Below are 19,102 nucleotides of genomic sequence, written 5' to 3'. Positions count from 1 at the left end.
AAACAGCACCAGTCCCACTACTTATTCATGACAGGCATTGCTCATCACTGATCTGATCCGGGCATTGAGCCACTGATTACTACTCTCTGGGACTGGTCTTGCAACTGGTTATTTGTCCAACAAACAGTCCCTCGAGGGTTTCTCAGGGCTTAATCAAAGGCTACAGCTATTTCTGTCTCTGGTCTTTCTACTCATCTACCTGACAACGGTGATGGGGAATGCAACCATCATTTTCCTCATGTGTGTGGATAACCGCCTGCAAATCCCTATGTACTTTTTCATTGGCAATCTGGCATTCCTGGAAATCTGCTTTACATCCTGCACAAGCATCAAATTGTTGGTGATTCTGAGCTCTGGCAGGAGAACAATCTCTGTAAGTGCCTGCTTTGTCCAGTCCTATTTCTACTTTGCCCTGGGATGCATGGAGTTTATTCTCCTTGTGGTCATGTCCTTTGACCGTTACCTTGCCATCTGCCAGCCTTTGCACTATGCTGCCATCATGACGCAGCAGCTCTGCATCCTCCTGCTTGTTGCTGCTTGGGTCGCAGGCTTCACATTCATGAGTTACCACCTGGTACTGCTCTCAAAGCTCACGTTCTGTGGTTCAAACAAGATCCAGCACTTTTTTTGTGACAACTCCCCCTTGTTCCAGCTGTCCTGCTCTGACACCAACTTGCTCTGGAGAATAGACTCTGTTTTGATCCTGTTCATTCTGCTGGGTTCACTGTGTTTAACTCTGTCATCTTATGTGTGCATCTTGTTCTGTATTCTACGCATGCCTTCCAGGAGGAAAAAAGCTTTTGCTACTTGTTCTTCCCATCTCACCAGCTTGGCCATTGTATTTGGAAGCTGCCTTGATCTCTATTCACATCCCTTGGAACGTGTTTCTTTGGAGACCAACAAACTTGTGGCTTTACTGAACACTGTCCTGTACCCGTTCTTAAACCCTTTCATCTACAGCCTTAGAAACAAGCTTGTGGTGCTGGTCCTGAAGGATGCCATTGCCCATACAAAAGCGCAGCTTTTCCCTCAGTCACGATGCATTTCTGGACAGCAATTCTAATTATCTGTTATTGTACCTAATGCTGCTAGGGCTGTCGGACACACTATGTAGAGGAGAAGCATTTTTGGATTGCAGAAGTGTTCTTAAGGGATGCTTAGGGAGGTTCCAAAGGCAGGAAAACTGGGAATTTGGGTGATTTAAGGTGGGACGAGTGTGGGAAGAAAACAAGGGGTTAGGAGATTGAAAGGGCTAGTCAAGTGCACATTTATCTGGTACTGCCCTGCACCTGATCTATACAGTTTGTCTTGTCTTCCATTAAACTCTGTCTGTTCCTACCTCTTTCTTGAGTGAAGTTCTCTCTCTTCTGCCCGACGTCTGCCCGATGGGAATGCAGCCATCAGACAAGAACAAGGGTGCCAAAAGGACCATGGGTGGTAGGTGTCAGAAACCAGAGAGAGCAGAGTGTGGGGACTTAATGAATTTAGGTGTGTGTGTGACTGGGGTGGTCTGTGCCCACAGCTGGACTGCAGCTATGGCCATGGAGGCTTATATATTTAGGCGCCCACAACTGGGGCCCCGAGTGGGACCCCAGGGCAGATCCTGGACAGACTGAGAGTCTGAGCCCAGCTGCTAAGGGTATGTTCCATAAATAGATAGATAGACAGATAGATAGGCAGGCAGACAAATAGAGGTAGCATATATGTATGAATATTTTACATATCCCACTAACATTTCTCCATCCTGTTCAGCTACTGAGGAGATTGTGATAAGGCTGTTGCTGCTAACTCTGTTTGCCAACTAGAATTATGTAATGGCACTAAGGTAAATAGAGCACTGCCTGCATCAAGAGGCTTTGAAAGCACAGGGGAAAGGACAGCCTTCTGCTATGAACAGCAGTCTTATACTCATTTTCCCGTGTCCCAGCACTTCAAGGCAGACCCCAGAGAGCCCTGGGGGACAACCGTACCCACTTCTGCTGTGGCCTGACCCTAGCCTGGTTCTCCTCATCCTTAACAGCAAAATCAACAAGGAAGCCTGCTGGTAACGCACTGACAGTTGGGAATTCCTTTTGGGCTGTCTGTCTGTGCACCTCATATCCAGAAGGTACCCCTATCTCTGCTGGGGCTCACAAGTCCACCACCAGTTTCATGGCAAAACCAAACACCAGGGTCACTTCCTGAGGCCAAACATGAGGCCAAGCTCCATTAAGGAAATCCGGGAGAGGCTGGGTGCTATATTGTTTTACATTTACCGGTAACATGGATGAAAGGATAGAGTGCCTGCTGTGTCCAGAAAAGTGGCAGATTCATTGATTTATAAGGACACGTGGAGTGTGAGAATGTTGATTTCAGGAGAGCTGTCTGACTGAAGTCTTCAGAAGTGGCATGATAAGGAAAAAGCAGTAAGTAAATATGATGCAACATAGATCTGAATTCAAAAATATGAAGACAGCTCAGTATCCTTTGGTCATTAATGCAGGACATACACAGAGTGTCTGTCAAACAGTTGACATAATTCCTGCCAGTTATTAATGCCTTCTGGGTCTGGCTGGATGGATATTCTCTTCCCCACTGCAGCCCATGTTGTGCTTTGTTTTATATACCATCCCTATAACCCATGAGCTCACAGCATAAGCTATGTCACATCACTGCTGTTACCCCACGGCCATGTGTCTCAACGTAGTGTGGCCACTGTGGTCAGTGGGATGTCACAGGGGTCAGGACCCTGCCCCATGCCTGTGAGGCTGAAGGAGCAGCTCCCGCAGCCCTGGCTGGTGCAGCTGTGGTGAAGGTGGCTCGGGGACACCGCAGTGACGTTCCCGGGCACAGAGCCAGGAGGAAACCACCGTCTTCCTGCCTGAGCGCTGTGACACGGGGCTGTGGTTTGTGCACCTGCAGCGGTGGGTGGGCTCCAACTCCCAGTCTTCTGTGAGGAATAACGGCCCCTGGGTGACATGGTGAATACTGGGGACACTTCTGAGCCCCTAGACTTGGTCTGCAGGTTCTACTCTGCTGCTGGGGCAGGATCTGTCCCAGCTCCAGCTCCTTCTGGGGACCCAACATGGGGCCCACCATGGAAGAATGGGTGAGCCGGCTCTTCCAGTATGGGGCTCTGACCTTGCCCAAGGACCTTTCCCAGCTACTGCTCCTGGTACAGCAGGGTCTGCAGCAGGGCTAGGGGCTGTTCCCCTCCCTTACAGACACAGCCCTGGTGCAGTCCCAAGCCTGTGGTTCCTGCAGCATGGGGCCAGCTGGACATCCATATGTTGGTTTGTTGGGCATTTGCAGCACAAGAGATGCTCAGCGCTCCTGCAGAGTGCAAGTAGTGATATGGTATGGTGATAGACCCCTGTCCTCCTACAGCCAACGCCGTGCCATGGTGATTCCTATCACAGCGACACCCGTCACAGTGACATGACACCCACAGCGGAGCCGTCCCTCATATATGGTCATGAACAGCTCTGGAGAAGTTCATTGGAGGGCTGGGCTGCCTTGGAGGGGAGACAACTTCTGATAAAGTCTAAAAAGGAGACTGCTGCTTTGATTGGCTTCTTCTGCCTCTGCGTAATCAGCTGCAGAGATATATTAGAGATATATTGCTCTCCTGTTGTCATTGTCCCCCAAAGTCCCCAGGAGCTGTAGCAGATAGTTGGGCACTGCAGGGCTGTGCCAGCAGGACAGGAGGCTCAGGATGGGGACAGAAGGACTCCTATCCCCTCAGGTGCTGTGGCTCCTCCTCTGGGTGCAGCTGTGCAGAGGTAAGTGCCAACTCCCTTGACCAGAAGTCCAAGCTGGCCTGGGGCCAGTGAGCACCAGTGGTCATTGGGATCCCTCTGGGAAGGAGATTTCTTTCTAAGTGCCACTGAAACAAGGGCAGAAGTTGCTGAAGTACACGGACCCTGTGCTTTACTCTGTGTCTTTCTGGGTGGAGGAGTGTATCGTAATTTTCCAGGACTACCAACTTTATGGCAACCCTGGTTATATTTCCAGACAATGAAGCACCCTTCTGTGACCTCCTGCTCACCAGCACAATGCTCTTGATGCTGCTGGTGGCCCATCACTGGTATTGGTGGCACTCAGTAATCCCCAGAACACAGCCAGACTCCTCAGGGTCATCCCTGGGGATTCTGGTCAAGCAGGGTGTGATCCTCTGGGTTGGGGTGATCCTCAGGATGAGTGTGGTGCTTCCTGGGAACATGGAAAGCCCTGGGGATGCTACTGAGTCTGGTGATGTTGAGACAGGCAATGTGGTGTCTCCTGCTCCAGATCTTGTGACCGTGACTGTGCCTGGGGGTCAGGGGTGCCCCTTTTTGGGGCCTGAGTCTCTCCTGAAATATCTCATGTTGATGTTTGAAGGGGCAGCAGAGGTGAGGCTGGCGGATGGCAGCGGGCGCTGTGATGGGAGAGTGGAGGTGAAACACCAGAACCAGTGGGGGACCGTGTGTCGTGTCAGCTGGGATGAGAAGGATGCAGCGGTGGTTTGTAAGCAGCTGGGCTGTGGGTCAGTAATCAGTGCTGTACCGAATGAAAGATTTGTGCTAGGATCTGGCCGCATTTGGATGGCTTCTGTCGGCTGTCGAGGCACCGAGTCTGCCCTGTCTGACTGCACGCACCGTTTATTAGGTGAATGGTACTGCACACACAGTCAGGATGCTGGAGTTACATGTACAGGTGAGGTACTAGCCACTCTCAACCTCTGCGGCCAGATTTGGGGAATCAATAAGTAGATATCATATGTGGCCAGTTGTGCTGTTATTGCTGGTCCCTGGGGAATGGCCATGGGGCCCTGCTTGGTCCCCAGTTGAGGTGGAGGTGAGGAGGAACACGTGCATAAAATTGCCAGAGGGCTCTGGGACCCCATAGGTGCCTTTGTTCACTCCAGGATTTGTCCGTCTGGTTGGAGGGGACAGCCGCTGCTCAGGACGAGTGGAGATCAATGACGGGGAAGGGTGGAAATCTGTCTGTGACTCACACTTTGGTGCCAAAGTTGCTGATGTGGTCTGCAGAGATCTTCAGTGTGGCAGAGCCCTGCCCGTCACCAGAGCAAGTCCCTCTGGAGAAGGGACCGGTCCCATCCGGGACAGAGAGCTGCAGTGTGTGGGCAATGAATCCACCCTCTCCTCCTGCCCCACGGGGACTCCTCAGGACCAGCCCTGCACCCAGACAAGCACTGCTGCCGTCAGCTGCACACGTAAGGGCTCAGGGAAGGCTGTTGGATACTGAGTGTGTGCAAGGGACAGGGACAGGGCTGTGTTGAGTGTGAGGTCAGGAGGGTGATGTGGTATTCTGTAGCCCTAAGGCAGTGCTGAAGGAGGAGGCTTCATGTTGTCCCTTTGGCCTCTCCTCCGTCTCCTGAGGGAACGAGAGCACAAATCACTCCCCTCCATCTTCCTCTGTCCAGAATTCACAGGGCTCAGGCTGGTGAATGGCAGCACGGCGTGCATGGGCAGGGTGGAAGTGGAGGTGCAGGGAACATGGGGCACCCTTTGTGCCTCCCGCTGGGACCTCTTGGATGCCCACGTTCTCTGCCATCACCTCGGCTGCGGGTTTGCGGTGTCCGTTCCTGAAGGAGGGCATTTTGGGAGAGGAACCGGCCCGGTCTGGAGTGATTCATTCCATTGTAAGGGGACTGAGTCCAGCCTGGATCAGTGCTCAGTGACCGCCCTGGGGGCCTCTCCGTGCTCCCATGAGAACGATGCTGCCGTCATTTGCTCAGGTGTGTGTCAGGATAATGCTGCTGGAATTCCACTTTGTGTTCCATATGGCCACCCAAAAGTCAGGGATCCCCTGGCATCACCAGGCTGAACCTCTCCCAAGAGAAATCCTGCAGTGTGCATTTGTGGCATTTCTGCTCTCCCCAGGCCCGCCTCACAACGCATCTCTAAGACTGGTGGGTGGAGGGAGCCGGTGCGACGGGCGCGTGGAGATCTTCCAGCGCGGGACATGGGGCAGAGTCCTGGATGATCAGTGGGACATGGAGGACGCTAGCGTGGTGTGCCGGCAGCTGCGCTGCGGGGAGGCAGAGGCAGCCTACACTGTGCCGAGGGTTGAGCAAGGGATGGGCCCCGTGGGGCTGCGCGGGGTGCGGTGTGCAGGCCACGAGGCCAGCCTGAGCCTCTGCAACACATCCCTGCCCGAGGCCACGGGGATCATGGAGGACGTGGGGGCCGTGTGCCAGGGTGAGCAGCACGTCCTCTAGATGCAGGACTGGGCGGGCAGCCAGCCTCTGACAGCTGGGGCTTCCCCCCACTGCAGGGAGCCGCCAGGTCCGGCTGGTGGACGGGGCTGGGCGATGTGCAGGGAGAGTGGAGATCTACTACCGGGGGCAGTGGGGCACGGTCTGCGACGATGCCTGGGACACGGCCGACGCCAGCGTGGTTTGCCGCCAGCTGAGCTGCGGATGGGCCGTGGAGGCGGCCGGCTCGGCTCGCTTTGGGGAGGGCTCTGGGCACATCTGGCTGGATGGTGTGAACTGCTCTGGGAACGAAACTGCTCTCTGGAACTGCTCTGCTGAGGCCTGGGGACAGCACGACTGCGGGCACAAGGAGGATGCGGGAGTCGTCTGCTCAGGTGTGTGCTGGGAGCCCGGGACAGGGAGGCCGGGGGGCTGAGGCCACCAAAGGCCGCTTCCCGAGCCTGTCCTGAGGACACCCCATCCACCAGTCCAGCTGGGGGCAGTGGGGAGCACAGCCACCCTAATCCTGAGCAGGGAGCACAGGGGGCTTTCTCTCTGCAGCCCCAAACCAGCAACTTTCCCCTGGGGCCTTTCCTCCTTCCAGAATTCATGGCCCTGAGGCTGGAGAACAGCGATGGCTGCTCCGGGCGCCTGCAAGTTTTCTACAATGGGACGTGGGGGAGTGTATGCTCCAACTCGATGACTCCTCACATGGCGTCACTGGTGTGCAAGGAGCTGGGCTGTGGGGATGGAGGGACCCGGGAAATCAGCATCTTCTATGGCAGGGTGAATGGCACCGCGTGGCTGGATCACGTGCAGTGTGGGGAGAGCAACAGCTCCTTCTGGCAGTGTCCCTCTGATCCCTGGGAACTGCAGTCGTATGACGATGTGCGAGACGAGACCAACATCACCTGCAACGGTAAGTGAGCCACCCGGGCACAAGATCCTGCTTCCCTCACCATGACCAAGGCGTCATGGGGAGGTGCAAGCAGAGGTCCTCCCTGCTCTCCTCTGCACAGGTTCCTTCCCTGCTACATTTCCTTCTGCAGGGAGAAAGCCGGAAAGGACGCCGGTAGCTGCGTGCCCCAATTCCACGAGCTGCACAGGTGGGAGCTCCTTCTCTGTGTGACTTCTGGCCCAGTCCCGCTGGTGCCATGGGAGGTCACTGCCTCTGCAGACAGGGAGAAGATCCGTGCTGTGGGAGGCAAGGATGGGTGCTCGGGCAGAGTGGAGGTCTGGCACCGTGGCTCCTGGGGATCTGTGTGCGACGACTCGTGGGACATGCAGGATGCCGAGGTGGCATGCAGGCAGCTGGGCTGTGGCCCTGCGGTGTCTGCCCTGGCCGAGGCTGCGTTTGGGGAGGGGACAGGACCCATCTGGCTGGAGCAGGTGGAGTGCAGGGGCACGGAGCCATCTCTGCAGGCTTGCTGGGCCCGGACTGGGGATGGCGGTGCCTGCCGGCATAAGGAAGATGCAGCTGTGAACTGCTTGGGTGAGTGGCTGGGGTTACTTAGGCTCTACTCACGGTCCAGAGCTCTGGCAGAGCTCTGGGCTGCGTTCCAGCCTTGAAGAAGGACAATCTGGGTGGGTACATTAGCCAGTGATCTGGTACCACAAACCCACATCTCAGCTCAGCTTTTCTCTGCAGCTGCATCCAGCGTGACAGCATCCCCCCCACAAAGAGGTAACATCTCCTCCCACTGAAACTGGGTGTCCCCGGGACTCAGGACTGGGGCTTCTTACTGGGATATGAAATGCCCAGGAAGAGGCACCAGGCTGGTGGATATGGGGAGGGTCATAATGTGCCCCATAGGGTGGGAGGTGCCCCATCACTCATCCCCTGGCCCTCTCCTCCTTACTGCCTCATGCCCCCAACTCTCACGTGCCTGGTGCTGCTCCTGCCACATTTCTGCCTGTGCAGACCCCATTCCGGACTATGCAACCATCAGCAGGAGAGTCTCGGTGCCTGTCATCATTTGCATCATCCTGGGGCTCCTTATTTGCCTACTCCTGGCCCTCCTGGCAAGGCAGATGCAAAGTGCCAGAGCTCGGCACAGAGGTACGTCCTGACTCACCAGTGCGGCGGAAACGGCTCCTGGAAAGGCTTAGCAATGTCACTGATGTGCACAGACTTTGCTGGGGGAGGGGAGCATGTGCTGTGTCACTCCACTGACATCCAGCAACAAGCAATAGAGAGAGCCCAGAGGTGGGGGGAGTTCATAATGGAGTGAGGGGAGAAATGGCAGAATGAGGCTGGGGAAGCACAGCAGGGCCTCGTCCCTCTTTGCCCATCCCCTGGCCAGCCCTGTCTCTGTCTCCAGACTCCAGGAGATCTGGGGAGCCCTTCTCTGAAGCTGTGTACGAGGAGATTGAGTACAGCCCAATGAGGGAGAAGAAAATGAGATTCAGTTTCTCAGGTGGGTGCAGGTTGCAGCAGGAACACATTTGTCAATATTTTTCTCCAGTCAAACCCAGAGCTCACACCATAGCACGTGCTGTGCTGCTTTCCCGGCTCCTGTTCAGAGAGCTCCCTAGCCAAGCTGCACCCCTACCATAGGAATAGTGAGGAGGAGGATCTTATCACTGTTATCTGTCCTCTTCTCTTTTACAGATATCCCTGTTCTGCCTGGTGATTCCCCAGTGGAAGGCTATGATGATGCCAGGGAGGTTTCTGACCCTGGAGAGCATCCTGTCCCAGGGCAGGGAGACTGGCAAGTGCCTAGGGCACAGGAGGACGGAGAGGGACCCAGGGATGCTGCCAGAGGTGAGAGGGAAATGCAGTGCTGCAGCTTGCTGGGTGCCATCCCTGGGGCAGTAATGAGAGCCTCACCTCATGGCTTGGAGAACTCTCCTTGGGAGACTTCCATGGGGAGACAGGGACTGGGAGAGCAGGCTGAATGTCCCACAGAGGAGAAAAGTGATGGACCACCCAGGAGGAGCACCCCAAGGGGCAAACAGTTGTCTTTGCTGCTTGCAAGAGAGAATCTGCACTCCTGGAGAAGTGCCGGAGCCCCTGAAGTTGATGGAGACACCTCACCTCTGTCCCTAGGGAGCACGGGCTATGATGATGCTGATGAGATGTCTCTGTCATAACCCCATTGGACACAAAGGCTGTGACACCAGAGCGCTAGGATGCCTGAGCTCTGGGACAAGAGACTCTGTCCCTGCCATGAAGTTGGGTGTAGACACAAAGGAGAGGTCAGTGCCACTGGGAGAGCCGTGAGCGCCAGCAGCTCTTTTCACATGGGCATGAGAAACAGCCATGCAATTCCTCCAAGTTTTATTCCTCTGCTTTTATGTTGTGCATTGCTACTGGTTCCTATTAAAACACTGTGAGAGCTTTGACCCAGAGCTTTTGCTTGCCCGCCCATATTTTGGGACATCTCTCTGTGAGGCTGTCTGGATAAGCAGAGCACAAGGGCACAGTGTTGGGCTGGGGCACTTCTTGGGGACAGTGGGCTTGGGCTCAGGGCCATGGTGCCTGGGAAGTATTCCTGATGAATCTACGCCAACCAGGGAAGCCAGGGTGACCCTCTGCAAAGTCCCACGATGCTCCCCAGTAGGAGAGACTGACTCCTGCTGCCTGGGTGCCTGTGGACTCCAATCACTCCGAGAATAGGAAGATCTTTCCTTCTACATTGCTGGAAGCAGAGGACAGAGGGACAGAGAAATCGTCCCCACAAGATGTGAGCTGCAGCCCTAGGTCATGGCGAAGCCCCTGGCCAGGAGAATGGCCCCACTCCACTTCTGCTACCGGGTGTGCCAGGCAGTGGGGTGAATAAAAAAGCAGATCAGCCAAATGGAAAAAAAAAATGGGCTATATATATAGGAAGACGGTATAGATTTATGTAAGCCAGAGCATTCCATATTATGCTGATGAACCAGAAGAAGGAATCCATGTAAGGCTACATGACTTAACCTATGCCACAGGCCACTCTCAAGAAGTCTATCGTGAGGGTGAGTTCATTCATATAAGCAGGATGGAGTCATGCAGAACAACAGGAACTTCTTTGTGAAGAACAGTGGCTAACTTGTGGTTTGGAGTAATGCAATTACAGAATCATAGAATGGCTTGGGTCGGAAGGGACCTCAAGAATCAGTAAGTGCCATCTCCCTTGTCACACTTGGAGTTGCCAATCTCTAGGTCAAGTCCTAGACCAAGTAGCCCAGGGCCCCATCCAACCTGGCCTTGAACACCTCCGGGGATGCGGCATCCACAACTTCTCTGGGCAGCCTGTTCCAGTGCCACATCATCCTCTCAGTGAAACAGAAAACTGAGCCACGCACTTTCAAACACCTGCTTATGCACCTGCAGCTCTTACACTTGTTGTTCTTCCCTGTTATCTAACAGCAATAGAATCAAACAAAACAGGTTATGCACAATGCAGTTGCTCACCACCAGTCTACCAGTGCCTAAGCAGTCATCGAGCAACGATAATGCTCCCAGTCACTTTATCCCAGTTTCATTGCTCAGCATGATGCCGCGGGGTAGGGAATCGGAGAATCATAGAATCGTAGAATCACTAAGGCTGTAAAAGGCATGTCCCTTTGGCCAGTTTAAGTTTCTGTCCCCTCCCAGCTTCTTGTGCATCCTCAGAACTACACAAAACTTCTTTACTTGGGGGTAAAGGCTTCCAACTGAGTTGGTTAATGTTCCATGCCTGTTTGTCCAATGCTCCCACTGCCCCAGGAATAGTCTTGATCCTGCATCAGGGACAGGATATCCCTTCCAAAGGTCTGGGCATCACGGCTTGGCCTTTCTGCTTCATGAGGCAAAGGATGCTGTTCTCAACGTCAGAGCCACCAGCATAGTGCCTTTGTCTCCCTGTACTCATGGCTTCCAATTATCTGCTCTAACAAGTCCCTGGGGGGGGCTGTGTTGGTAATGGCTCTCAGTGGGGCCCATTAATACTCCAAGAAACTTCCTTCTGACTTTATCTTCCTGAACACTTTGTGCAACCTTCTCTCAGCACTGGAGGATGATGGGCTCAGCACCAAATACCCCATGGGACCCAATACAACCCAGAGGGCCCTCAAGTGCTCTGTGCCTTCCTGACATCTTCCTCAAGTCTTCAGAACCTGTACAGATAACTGGAGAGCTATCAGGAGTGCACTCAAAGAGGAAGACCCCAAAGTACATTTAATGAGTCTATTTATTTCTTCATTTTTTTTCTCCAGTACTAAAAGAAAATTAAGGCAGCACTTTGCAGACAACATTCACCCCAGGTGTCTCCTAATGAGGTTTGCTCTTTCACAGTGTGGACAAACTTTCTCCTCAGCCTCCCCAAGCCCATCCCTACTCACATTGGCTCCGTGGGATTTTCATCCCTTTTCCTCACATCAGTCTTCCCCTTGAAGTCATCAGTTCAGCCCAAGGTATGGTATGATACTATCACCCTCATGATTCCTTTCCAACTCGAGATCCTGTACGTTCTGTTTGCTTGACCCTGATCACTTCCTCTTTCACCACAGGTACATCTGCCTTGTGCTAAAATTTTCCACCAGCCTCTGGCCCTCAGAACTCCATGGAGACCAGACTGGCTAAAAAGGAGTGAGGTCAGGAAGGAACTGAGTATCACAACACTTTCCACGTTTTTTTCCCAACAGGTACCCTGCTCCATTCAGCTGTGGACCCACAGTCTCCCTATCTTTCCTTCTGTCACCTGTATTTTTCTAGAAGCTTTTACTGTCTTTGACACGTCTGGGAACAGTGAATAGCGTTTGAGCTCTAGCTTTCCTGAATTTGTCCAGGCAAGTATATGCTGATAAGGTCTCTGTGTTGTTGCCAGGTTTCCTCCTCTTCTTTCCGGTTTCTTTGGGCTTCTGTTTTATGTTTGGATTTGTCCACGTAGAACTTTTCCCATTCATGCAGGACTTGTGGCATTTTTGCCTGATTTCCTCCTCTTTGGGGTGAATCTCATTTGCTTGCACGAGGTGACCCATGGGTATTAAACAACTTCTTGAATCCCTATTGTCCCCAGAGCCTTACAGTGTGGGACCATGCCTTACAGATTCTTGAAGAAGCCAAGTTCTGCCCAGGGCTGTCCTTCAAAGCAGGGTCCCTGCTGAGCCCCAGGGGCTGTGTGCCGGGCAGGGACTCTGCCGCCTGCCAGGCTCAGCACTCAGCCTGCCTGGGGAGCTGCCCAGGGCGCTGCGGGGAGTCGTGTGGGGGGAAGGAGCCCCCCGGCAGGGCAGGGGCCTTCTGCTGCCACAGCTGCTGCCTGGGGCACGGGGCTGTCTGTTCTGGGGCACTTCCATTGAGACTTCCATGTATATCAAGAAGGCAAGGTGAATCTTTAAGGTAAGAACTTTGTGGTGTCTGTGCCTTAATTTTATCCTAATGGAAATGGACAGTGATTTTGAGTACGTGATTGACACTCTTAATTATTATACCGGGCCAAAATCAGAGCTGCCAGGCACGTCACAAACTCCCCGCACCCACTCCTCTGACTACAGACAGCACCAGAATCCCTCTGCTGACCGCATCAGGGTTTGTCTGATGTGCTATTTGGTACCTGCAAACAGGGAGATGCTCCTGAACACTGTCCTGCTACCAGGAGGGGTCTGCAGGGCACAGCTGAGTGTGCAGGGGCTGGGCTGGGTTCTGTGAGTGATCATAAGAAGGAGATGTGAGCAGCAGGTGCTGCAAGGGACAGATCCAGGTTGCAGATCCAGGTTCAGAGGCAGAGGGAACTTGGGAGAGAAAGGCTCTGCAGGGTGGGTTTGGGATGCTATCTGTCCCTGCACTGCAGATGCCTTCCTGTGAGCAAGCCCCTTGTTCTGGCCTCCCACTCAGCACTGCCTCTGCCTCCAAGGCCATGGCTCCAGGCCGTGAGCTGCTCCTCTGCAACCACAGCTCCGCACAGCAAAGGTGCATCTCTCCTGACGTGGGCCCCTTTTGCTCTGCAGGTAAAAGAGGCTGAGGGTCAGTCTGTGACTGTCTGGAAGGTGTGTGAGCTGTTGGGTGAGGAGAAGGCTTTCTGGAGCGCACAGCTGTCTCTTGCTTCTTTGCTTTCCTCAGGAATCGCTCCATCTTTAGTTCTTCCCTATTTTTGTGCACTGCTCCTGTTCTCTCTCCAGCAGTCTCTGGCAACAGCAGTGCTAATGGGAGATGTTAACCTCCCCCAACTCCCACCATGTCGTTCAGAAGCCTCACCATGTTCCTTTCCTCATTCTCCCCGGAACTGGGCTGAGACTGAGGGAGACAGGAGTTGGACAGTCTGGGCTCTTTGCCAGAGCAACCTGTGTGTGCAGCCATACTCCAACTGAGCGAGGGGCAGGCACTGAGCAGTTAGTAACAAGCCTGGTGGACAGCCTGTTTCCTAAATGACAGTGAGGAAAATTTTCTCTCTCATTACTGGATTGTATTGATTGTATTTCAAGGGAAGAAAAAGGGAAATCTTTTTATCTCTTCATCAATTCCCAAAATACTGGAGGCAATCTAAATTTGGGGAAGGCACTTAAGTAGACACTGAGATGGCTTCTTGTGTCCTGGAGCGCAAGGTGAGAAGCTTACTTTCATCAGAGGAAGCATGCATACTAAGGCTGTAGATTCCTTTTCTCATAGATAGAATCATAGGATCACAGAATCCTTAGAATTGGAAGGGACTCCCAAAGGTCGTCTAGTCCAACTCATGGAGGGACTGGAAAAAATCGTGAGTATTTCACAGTCATTTGAAGACAGGGTCTATTCTATCAAAATTAAGGGACACAACCTCAGAAATCATTCCCTTTCAGATACAGAAGAGACTGGTGGAAACTTCCGTGTGCCCAAAGGTATAGAGCGGAACGGACTCCTCTGCAGGCTTTCCTAACATATCTTCTTGTCATCCTCCTTGGACAGGTCCCTGTGTCAAGAGCAGCCGATGTCAAACAGCAGCTCCATCAGTGAGTGCCACCTCCTGGCATTTGCAGACACACGGCAGCTGCGGCTCCTGCACTTCTGGCTCTTCCTGGGCATCTACCTGGCTGCTGTGCACTGCTGTGCCACAGCTGGCCTCCCTGATGGCATCGTTGTAATGAAAGGGGCAATGGCCTCCAACTAAAAGAGGGGAGATTTAGATTGCATTAAAGGAAAATTTGTCTTTCATGACAACAGTGGTGAGGCACAGGCACATGTTGCCCAGAGAGATGGTGGAAGCCCCATCCTTGGAGGCATTCAGGGTGAGGCTGGAGCAGGCTCTGAGCACCGGATTGAGCTGTGGGGGTCCCAGTTCACTGCAGGGAAGTTGGACTAGATGACTTCTAAGGGTCTCTTCCAAACCAAATGATTCCAACATTTCTGTGATCCAGTGCAGAACTCAGTTGCCTATCGAGCCCTTAGAGGCAGGCTTAAGGCTCAGGGATGGTGGTCGTTTCCTTGGGCTATGTCTCCTTTTTGTTCCCAGCTCTGCTGTACAAGCTGTTCCCGTATGAGCTACTTGTATGAGCTCCCTGTGTCCCGGGAGCCCGGCCCAGCTCAGCAGCAGAGGCACAGCCCAAGGGCTCCCTTACTCTTTCCCCCAGCAGCTCCTGCACATGTCCCTGGGGCTCCAGGGCTCACAGCTCCTGCACGGCAGCAGGGTCAGCCCTGGGAAAGGTGTTCTGAACGAGACTGAAGTAAGCAGCAGTTGCTCATCTCTAAAGCGTGGACAGACACTGATTCCAGCAGCATGGTTTGTCCCAGCAAAGCGTGCCTGTCCGTGTGAGGTGTAGATGTTTCCCTCTGCACATCCAGATTGAAAGGACAGGTAGAAGTAAAGAGGGGTCTGTGCGTTTCTCCCGCTCAGGGCAGCGATTCAGGAGACGTGATGCAGCCATCTCACCCCCAGCTGGAAGCCCTCCGCTGAAGCAGAATTCAGCTCCCCCCACGCAACCCACACCCACAGGAGCTGAGATTCCCCCTGGTTCATCTCAGGCGTGCACAGAGGAGTTCCCTGCATGGCAGCCCCCGCCCTGAGCCCCTGGTCTGCATTCAGGGGGGTCAGCTGCTCCCACACAGACACCTGGCGATGAGTGAGGTGCCAGCGCTGCTCCCAGAGGTGTGCGAGTGCTTGCAGGCTGTGATGGAAAATCTCAGAGAACAGTCACATCCCTCCTGAGTCTGAGGTGGGACGGAAGTCTCAGCTGATACGGGAGAACCAGCACGGCTTCACTGAGGGCAAATCCTGCTTGACCAACCTGGTGGCCTCCTGCCATGGTGTCACTGCGTCAGTGCACAAGGGAAGAGCCACTGATGACATCTGCCTACACGTAGCTAAATCATGATGCCTCAGGCTCCTTCTGAGCACGTGCGCGGATGTTACTCATCTAGGTGGGAAACAAGCTGACTTCCTATCTGCTCTGCAGTTCTGACCTTAAATTACTCCAGTTCAGGAAAGCATGGCAATGGCCGGTGATTCACATTGCCCAGACTACAAACACAGAAGTGATGCTGCTCTGTAAGACCATACCTGTGTAAAATGGCAGGCAGCTGGTGTCAGTTCTATTCAGCCAAGCTGATTGTTGATCCTTCGCTGAAAGATGAAATGAGGTTTTCCCTGGATGAGATACACCCTCCCAGGGCAGGTACCCGAGAACTGTTGTCTTCTGGGGGTTCGGTCTGTGTGTAGGAGTGATGGTCTCAATTTATTTTCAGGTGTCACAGGAAATACCACTGCAACCCACTGTTCACATTAAAGAGAAAGATAAATGGGTACGTTTTGGAATCTGTGTGCCTCTGCTGGGATTGTTGAAGGCAGAGATGTACCGAGGGATATATTATTTACTTCCTGCATCCTAGAAACCAACTATGGTATTTCTGACTCTTCATGACTACTCCTAGTGGTTTAATGTGACCGGCCTCATCTAGAAAAGAAAACTCAAGGCACGGACAGTTTTTAGCAGGTGGCAGAGAAAACAATTTTTTCTCGGCCATTTAATGATGTAACAACCAGGCTGACAGATGCTGCCTGGAGAGTTTCACTTCAGTGAGCAGCACAGGAATGGAAGCGCGAGCAGTTCCGAGCTGAACTTCACAACTCAGTTTGTTTAATGCTGATAATGAATGGACTGGTTCCAACAGTCCCCTTCCTCCAGTGAAGAACTGTGACAGCTCGCAGCACTTCTCAAGAGTACTGCAGGTTATTTCTCTTCTGCACTGTGCGGGTGTCAGGGCTGGGAGCCCATAGTTTCCTCTTCTAACACACTATTACGACTGCAAACGAGTCCCATGTCAAAGAAAGCAAAACCTGCCCCTTGATCCCCACTGAGCTCCGAGGCCAGCCTGCCCTTGGTGCCCAAAGAGCACAAGTGAGGGCCACAGCCATTGAGATGCACAGCAACCAAAGTAGAGGTGGCAAAGGTCGAGAAGTTCAGGCCAGTGCGGGAAGAGCCTGAGAAGGTGGCGGGCTCAGCATCTCATTCTGAGGCCAGCCTGCCTGAGGAGGCCGCCTACAGCACCTCTGGTGGGGTGCCACTGGCACACAAGGGGTGCAGCTCTAGAGAGTGGTGGCCTCCAAAGACCAGAGCTGGGCTCCTGCAGTGCTAGGGCAGGCAGCAGGTTGCCGGTGCCAGCGTCATAATGGGCAACAGCCAGCACTGGCCACGTTGCCACGGTGTCACAGTGGGTGCTCTGTGACACGGCACCCAGGAGCAGTATCAAAGCGGCTGCACGGTGGTGGGTGCTGCATCCTGAAGGAGCTTCTGGCAGACGACTGGAAGCATCTGGAAGGGATTAGCTCCCACATGGCTGGTGCCAACAAGGAGCGATCTGCACGTGTGATGCGGACCAAGATAAACTTCTGGGAGGATGGCCCCGCAATGGAGCGTGCCTCCAGAAGTCCAGATGTCACCGCCAAAGGTACAGGGATCCACAGCCACCACAGGGCGCTGATGCGACCGGGTCCTGGCAGTGAGTGGGCCAGAGCCAGCACTCGGACTGCCTCGGGGCTGTCTCTGTTTGGGGCCAGGGACAGCGGTGACCCTTTTCATCTGCCACCTCACTCCTGCTCTGAGGCAGTAGGAGTGCCGAGAAGTGGCAGATGCAGTGACCTGCTTTTCCTTTGCCCCGCAGAGCGAGTAGCCGTCTGGGAGGCGGTGGCCGTCTGTGTGCAACAACACCTCCTGCTGCACAAGGTGGGTCAGCACCCGCTTCCCGCTGGTCTGCTTGGAGGGCTGGGGAGTCCCCTTGGCCCTGGGCCACGCAATGCAGTGCCTCTTCTCCTCCCCGGAAAGCAGGAAACTGCCCCCCAAAGTCCCTGTGAAGTACCAATGGGCCTCCCACAGGTGCAGTATGGCTTGTGGCAGGTGGTGGTGTATCTCAGGGCTGATCCCAGTTGCTGGAAGCCTCTGGATTCCATGAGGCTTCTTCTGCCAGGACTGCTGTGCTGCGGTTTGGAAGGCAGTGGGAGGGAGGGGGTTGGGCAGCTCCTTCCCAATTCTATCCCACTTGCCCAGGCCTGCACCTCTGAACAGCGGCAGCGGACACGGCAGGACCTGAAGCACAGTCCCTGCACAAGGCAACCCCCAGTCCCTCCTTCAGCCTTAACCCTTCAGCCCTTCCGTTCTCTTCCACTTGCAGGGAATCCGAATTCCCACCTTCGGTTCCTTCCACATCGTCTCCAAACAGATCAAGGCTAAGGACGGGACCCTGGTTGTGCAGTGGCCTGCATTTTGCCTGGCCAGGAACCTTCTGGGCGTCCACAATCTGACGGGTGATGAGGAATTCCTGCCAGGTAGGAGGAGAATTAAACTCTTGCTGGCTGCACGGACAGGGCAAACAGGACGACTGCCTCCATTGTCAAAAGCAAACCGGCCCCTCCGTGGAGCCAGTCCAAACACAGGGCCATCCTGGGGGGCGAATACAATGAGTAGCACTCAGAAGCACGGGCACAAGGGCTGCTAAATGACCAACTCCAACTCTCTTGTGTGATCTTCCAGGCCATAAGGAGGCGGAGTCCCTCAGGTACACCGAGGTGGCCGCAGCTGCATCTGTGTCCCGGCAGAGAGGGGAAGCCTGCATATGCAGCACCACATCTCTCATCTCCCGCTGCCTGAGGAACGGGGAGAACATTGCCTTTGTCCTGAAGGACATAGGAGTCCTCCTCATAGAAGGGGCACAAGTTCAAATGAAATTCTACTACGACTTCCTGGAGAAGGTCTGTGGGAAAGTGAACCTGGAAACAGCCGTTTTCAAGGTGAGGTGTTGGGGCAGTCCCACAGCCCTTACCCTGCCCGCGTGAGGCCTGCCAGGACCTGGCCAGCTGCTCGGGCAGGCAAGAGCTACCGTGCTGTCAGCTCTCCCTGCCTCGGGCCCTCCACTCCCGAGTGCCTCAGCCTTCACAAGGATGTTCCACAACCTCCCTGTTCCTCCCCTGCAGGTCCCCTGGCTGCTGGACATGGTGGTGTCCCGGGTGGCAGCAGTGGCCTCCCTGTCGCGCTCTGGCCGGGTCGCCGTCTTTCCTGAGTGAGTGTGCTTGTGGCTGGAGCCTCTGCTCGACGCACTGCTCTGCTCTCGTTCGGTATCGTTTACTCCTCGTGGCCACGGGTGTCCTGCCACGAGGACTCAGGGCAGCCATGGTTGTTTCCATCCTGTCACGTGGGATGGGCAGACAAGTCTGGCGGGAAATAAAGCCTCCTGTGTTCCAGCTTGTCCTCAGACGTCAGAGGGGCTGGGGGAGGCTAAGCTTAGGTTAAGTGACTCTAGTCACACACACCTTTGTCTTGCAAAGATTACTTGAAGGCGTGTTTTTGACAGTGAGCAGCAAGGGCTGCTGGAGCCCTGGGTCACACCCATGTCTTCTTTTGTACAGGTTTCAGTTGGAGTTTGTCCCCAGACCACCTCCCAGGAAAGCACTCAAGGCCTCAGGAGAAGTCCCTGGTGAGGGCAAGCAAGAGAAAGCAGAGGGCTTGCCACCTCTTGGCCAGGGCAAGAAAGGTAAAGCAGCAGCCAGCTCCCTTCCGTGC

General features: G+C 54.2%; 1 protein-coding gene and 1 pseudogene across 2 annotated transcripts in view; both read left to right on the top strand.

Annotated features, from left to right (window-relative positions):
- ARHGAP33L2 (Rho GTPase activating protein 33 like 2) overlaps positions 1-19,102 on the top strand; it is a 56,233-nt pseudogene that overhangs the window by 24,093 nt on the left and 13,038 nt on the right. The gene's annotated exons all lie outside the window — the stretch shown is intronic.
- Positions 3,613-8,713, top strand: LOC107049194 (antigen WC1.1-like). The gene is made up of 13 exons (XM_025155787.3): positions 3,613-3,761; positions 4,360-4,674; positions 4,886-5,194; positions 5,405-5,719; positions 5,865-6,182; positions 6,259-6,573; positions 6,783-7,097; positions 7,228-7,284; positions 7,356-7,670; positions 7,827-7,862; positions 8,100-8,237; positions 8,500-8,595; positions 8,706-8,713. The coding sequence occupies exons 1-13, from the start codon at positions 3,695-3,697 to the stop codon at positions 8,711-8,713; spliced, it is 2,604 nt and encodes an 867-aa protein (XP_025011555.2). The 5' UTR covers positions 3,613-3,694.

Source organism: Gallus gallus, chromosome 16 (assembly GCF_016699485.2).
Source record: "Gallus gallus isolate bGalGal1 chromosome 16, bGalGal1.mat.broiler.GRCg7b, whole genome shotgun sequence".
Lineage (NCBI taxonomy): Eukaryota > Metazoa > Chordata > Aves > Galliformes > Phasianidae > Gallus > Gallus gallus.
Note: the sequence above shows the minus strand (reverse complement) of the source record. Positions and strands in the feature narration are given on the sequence as shown.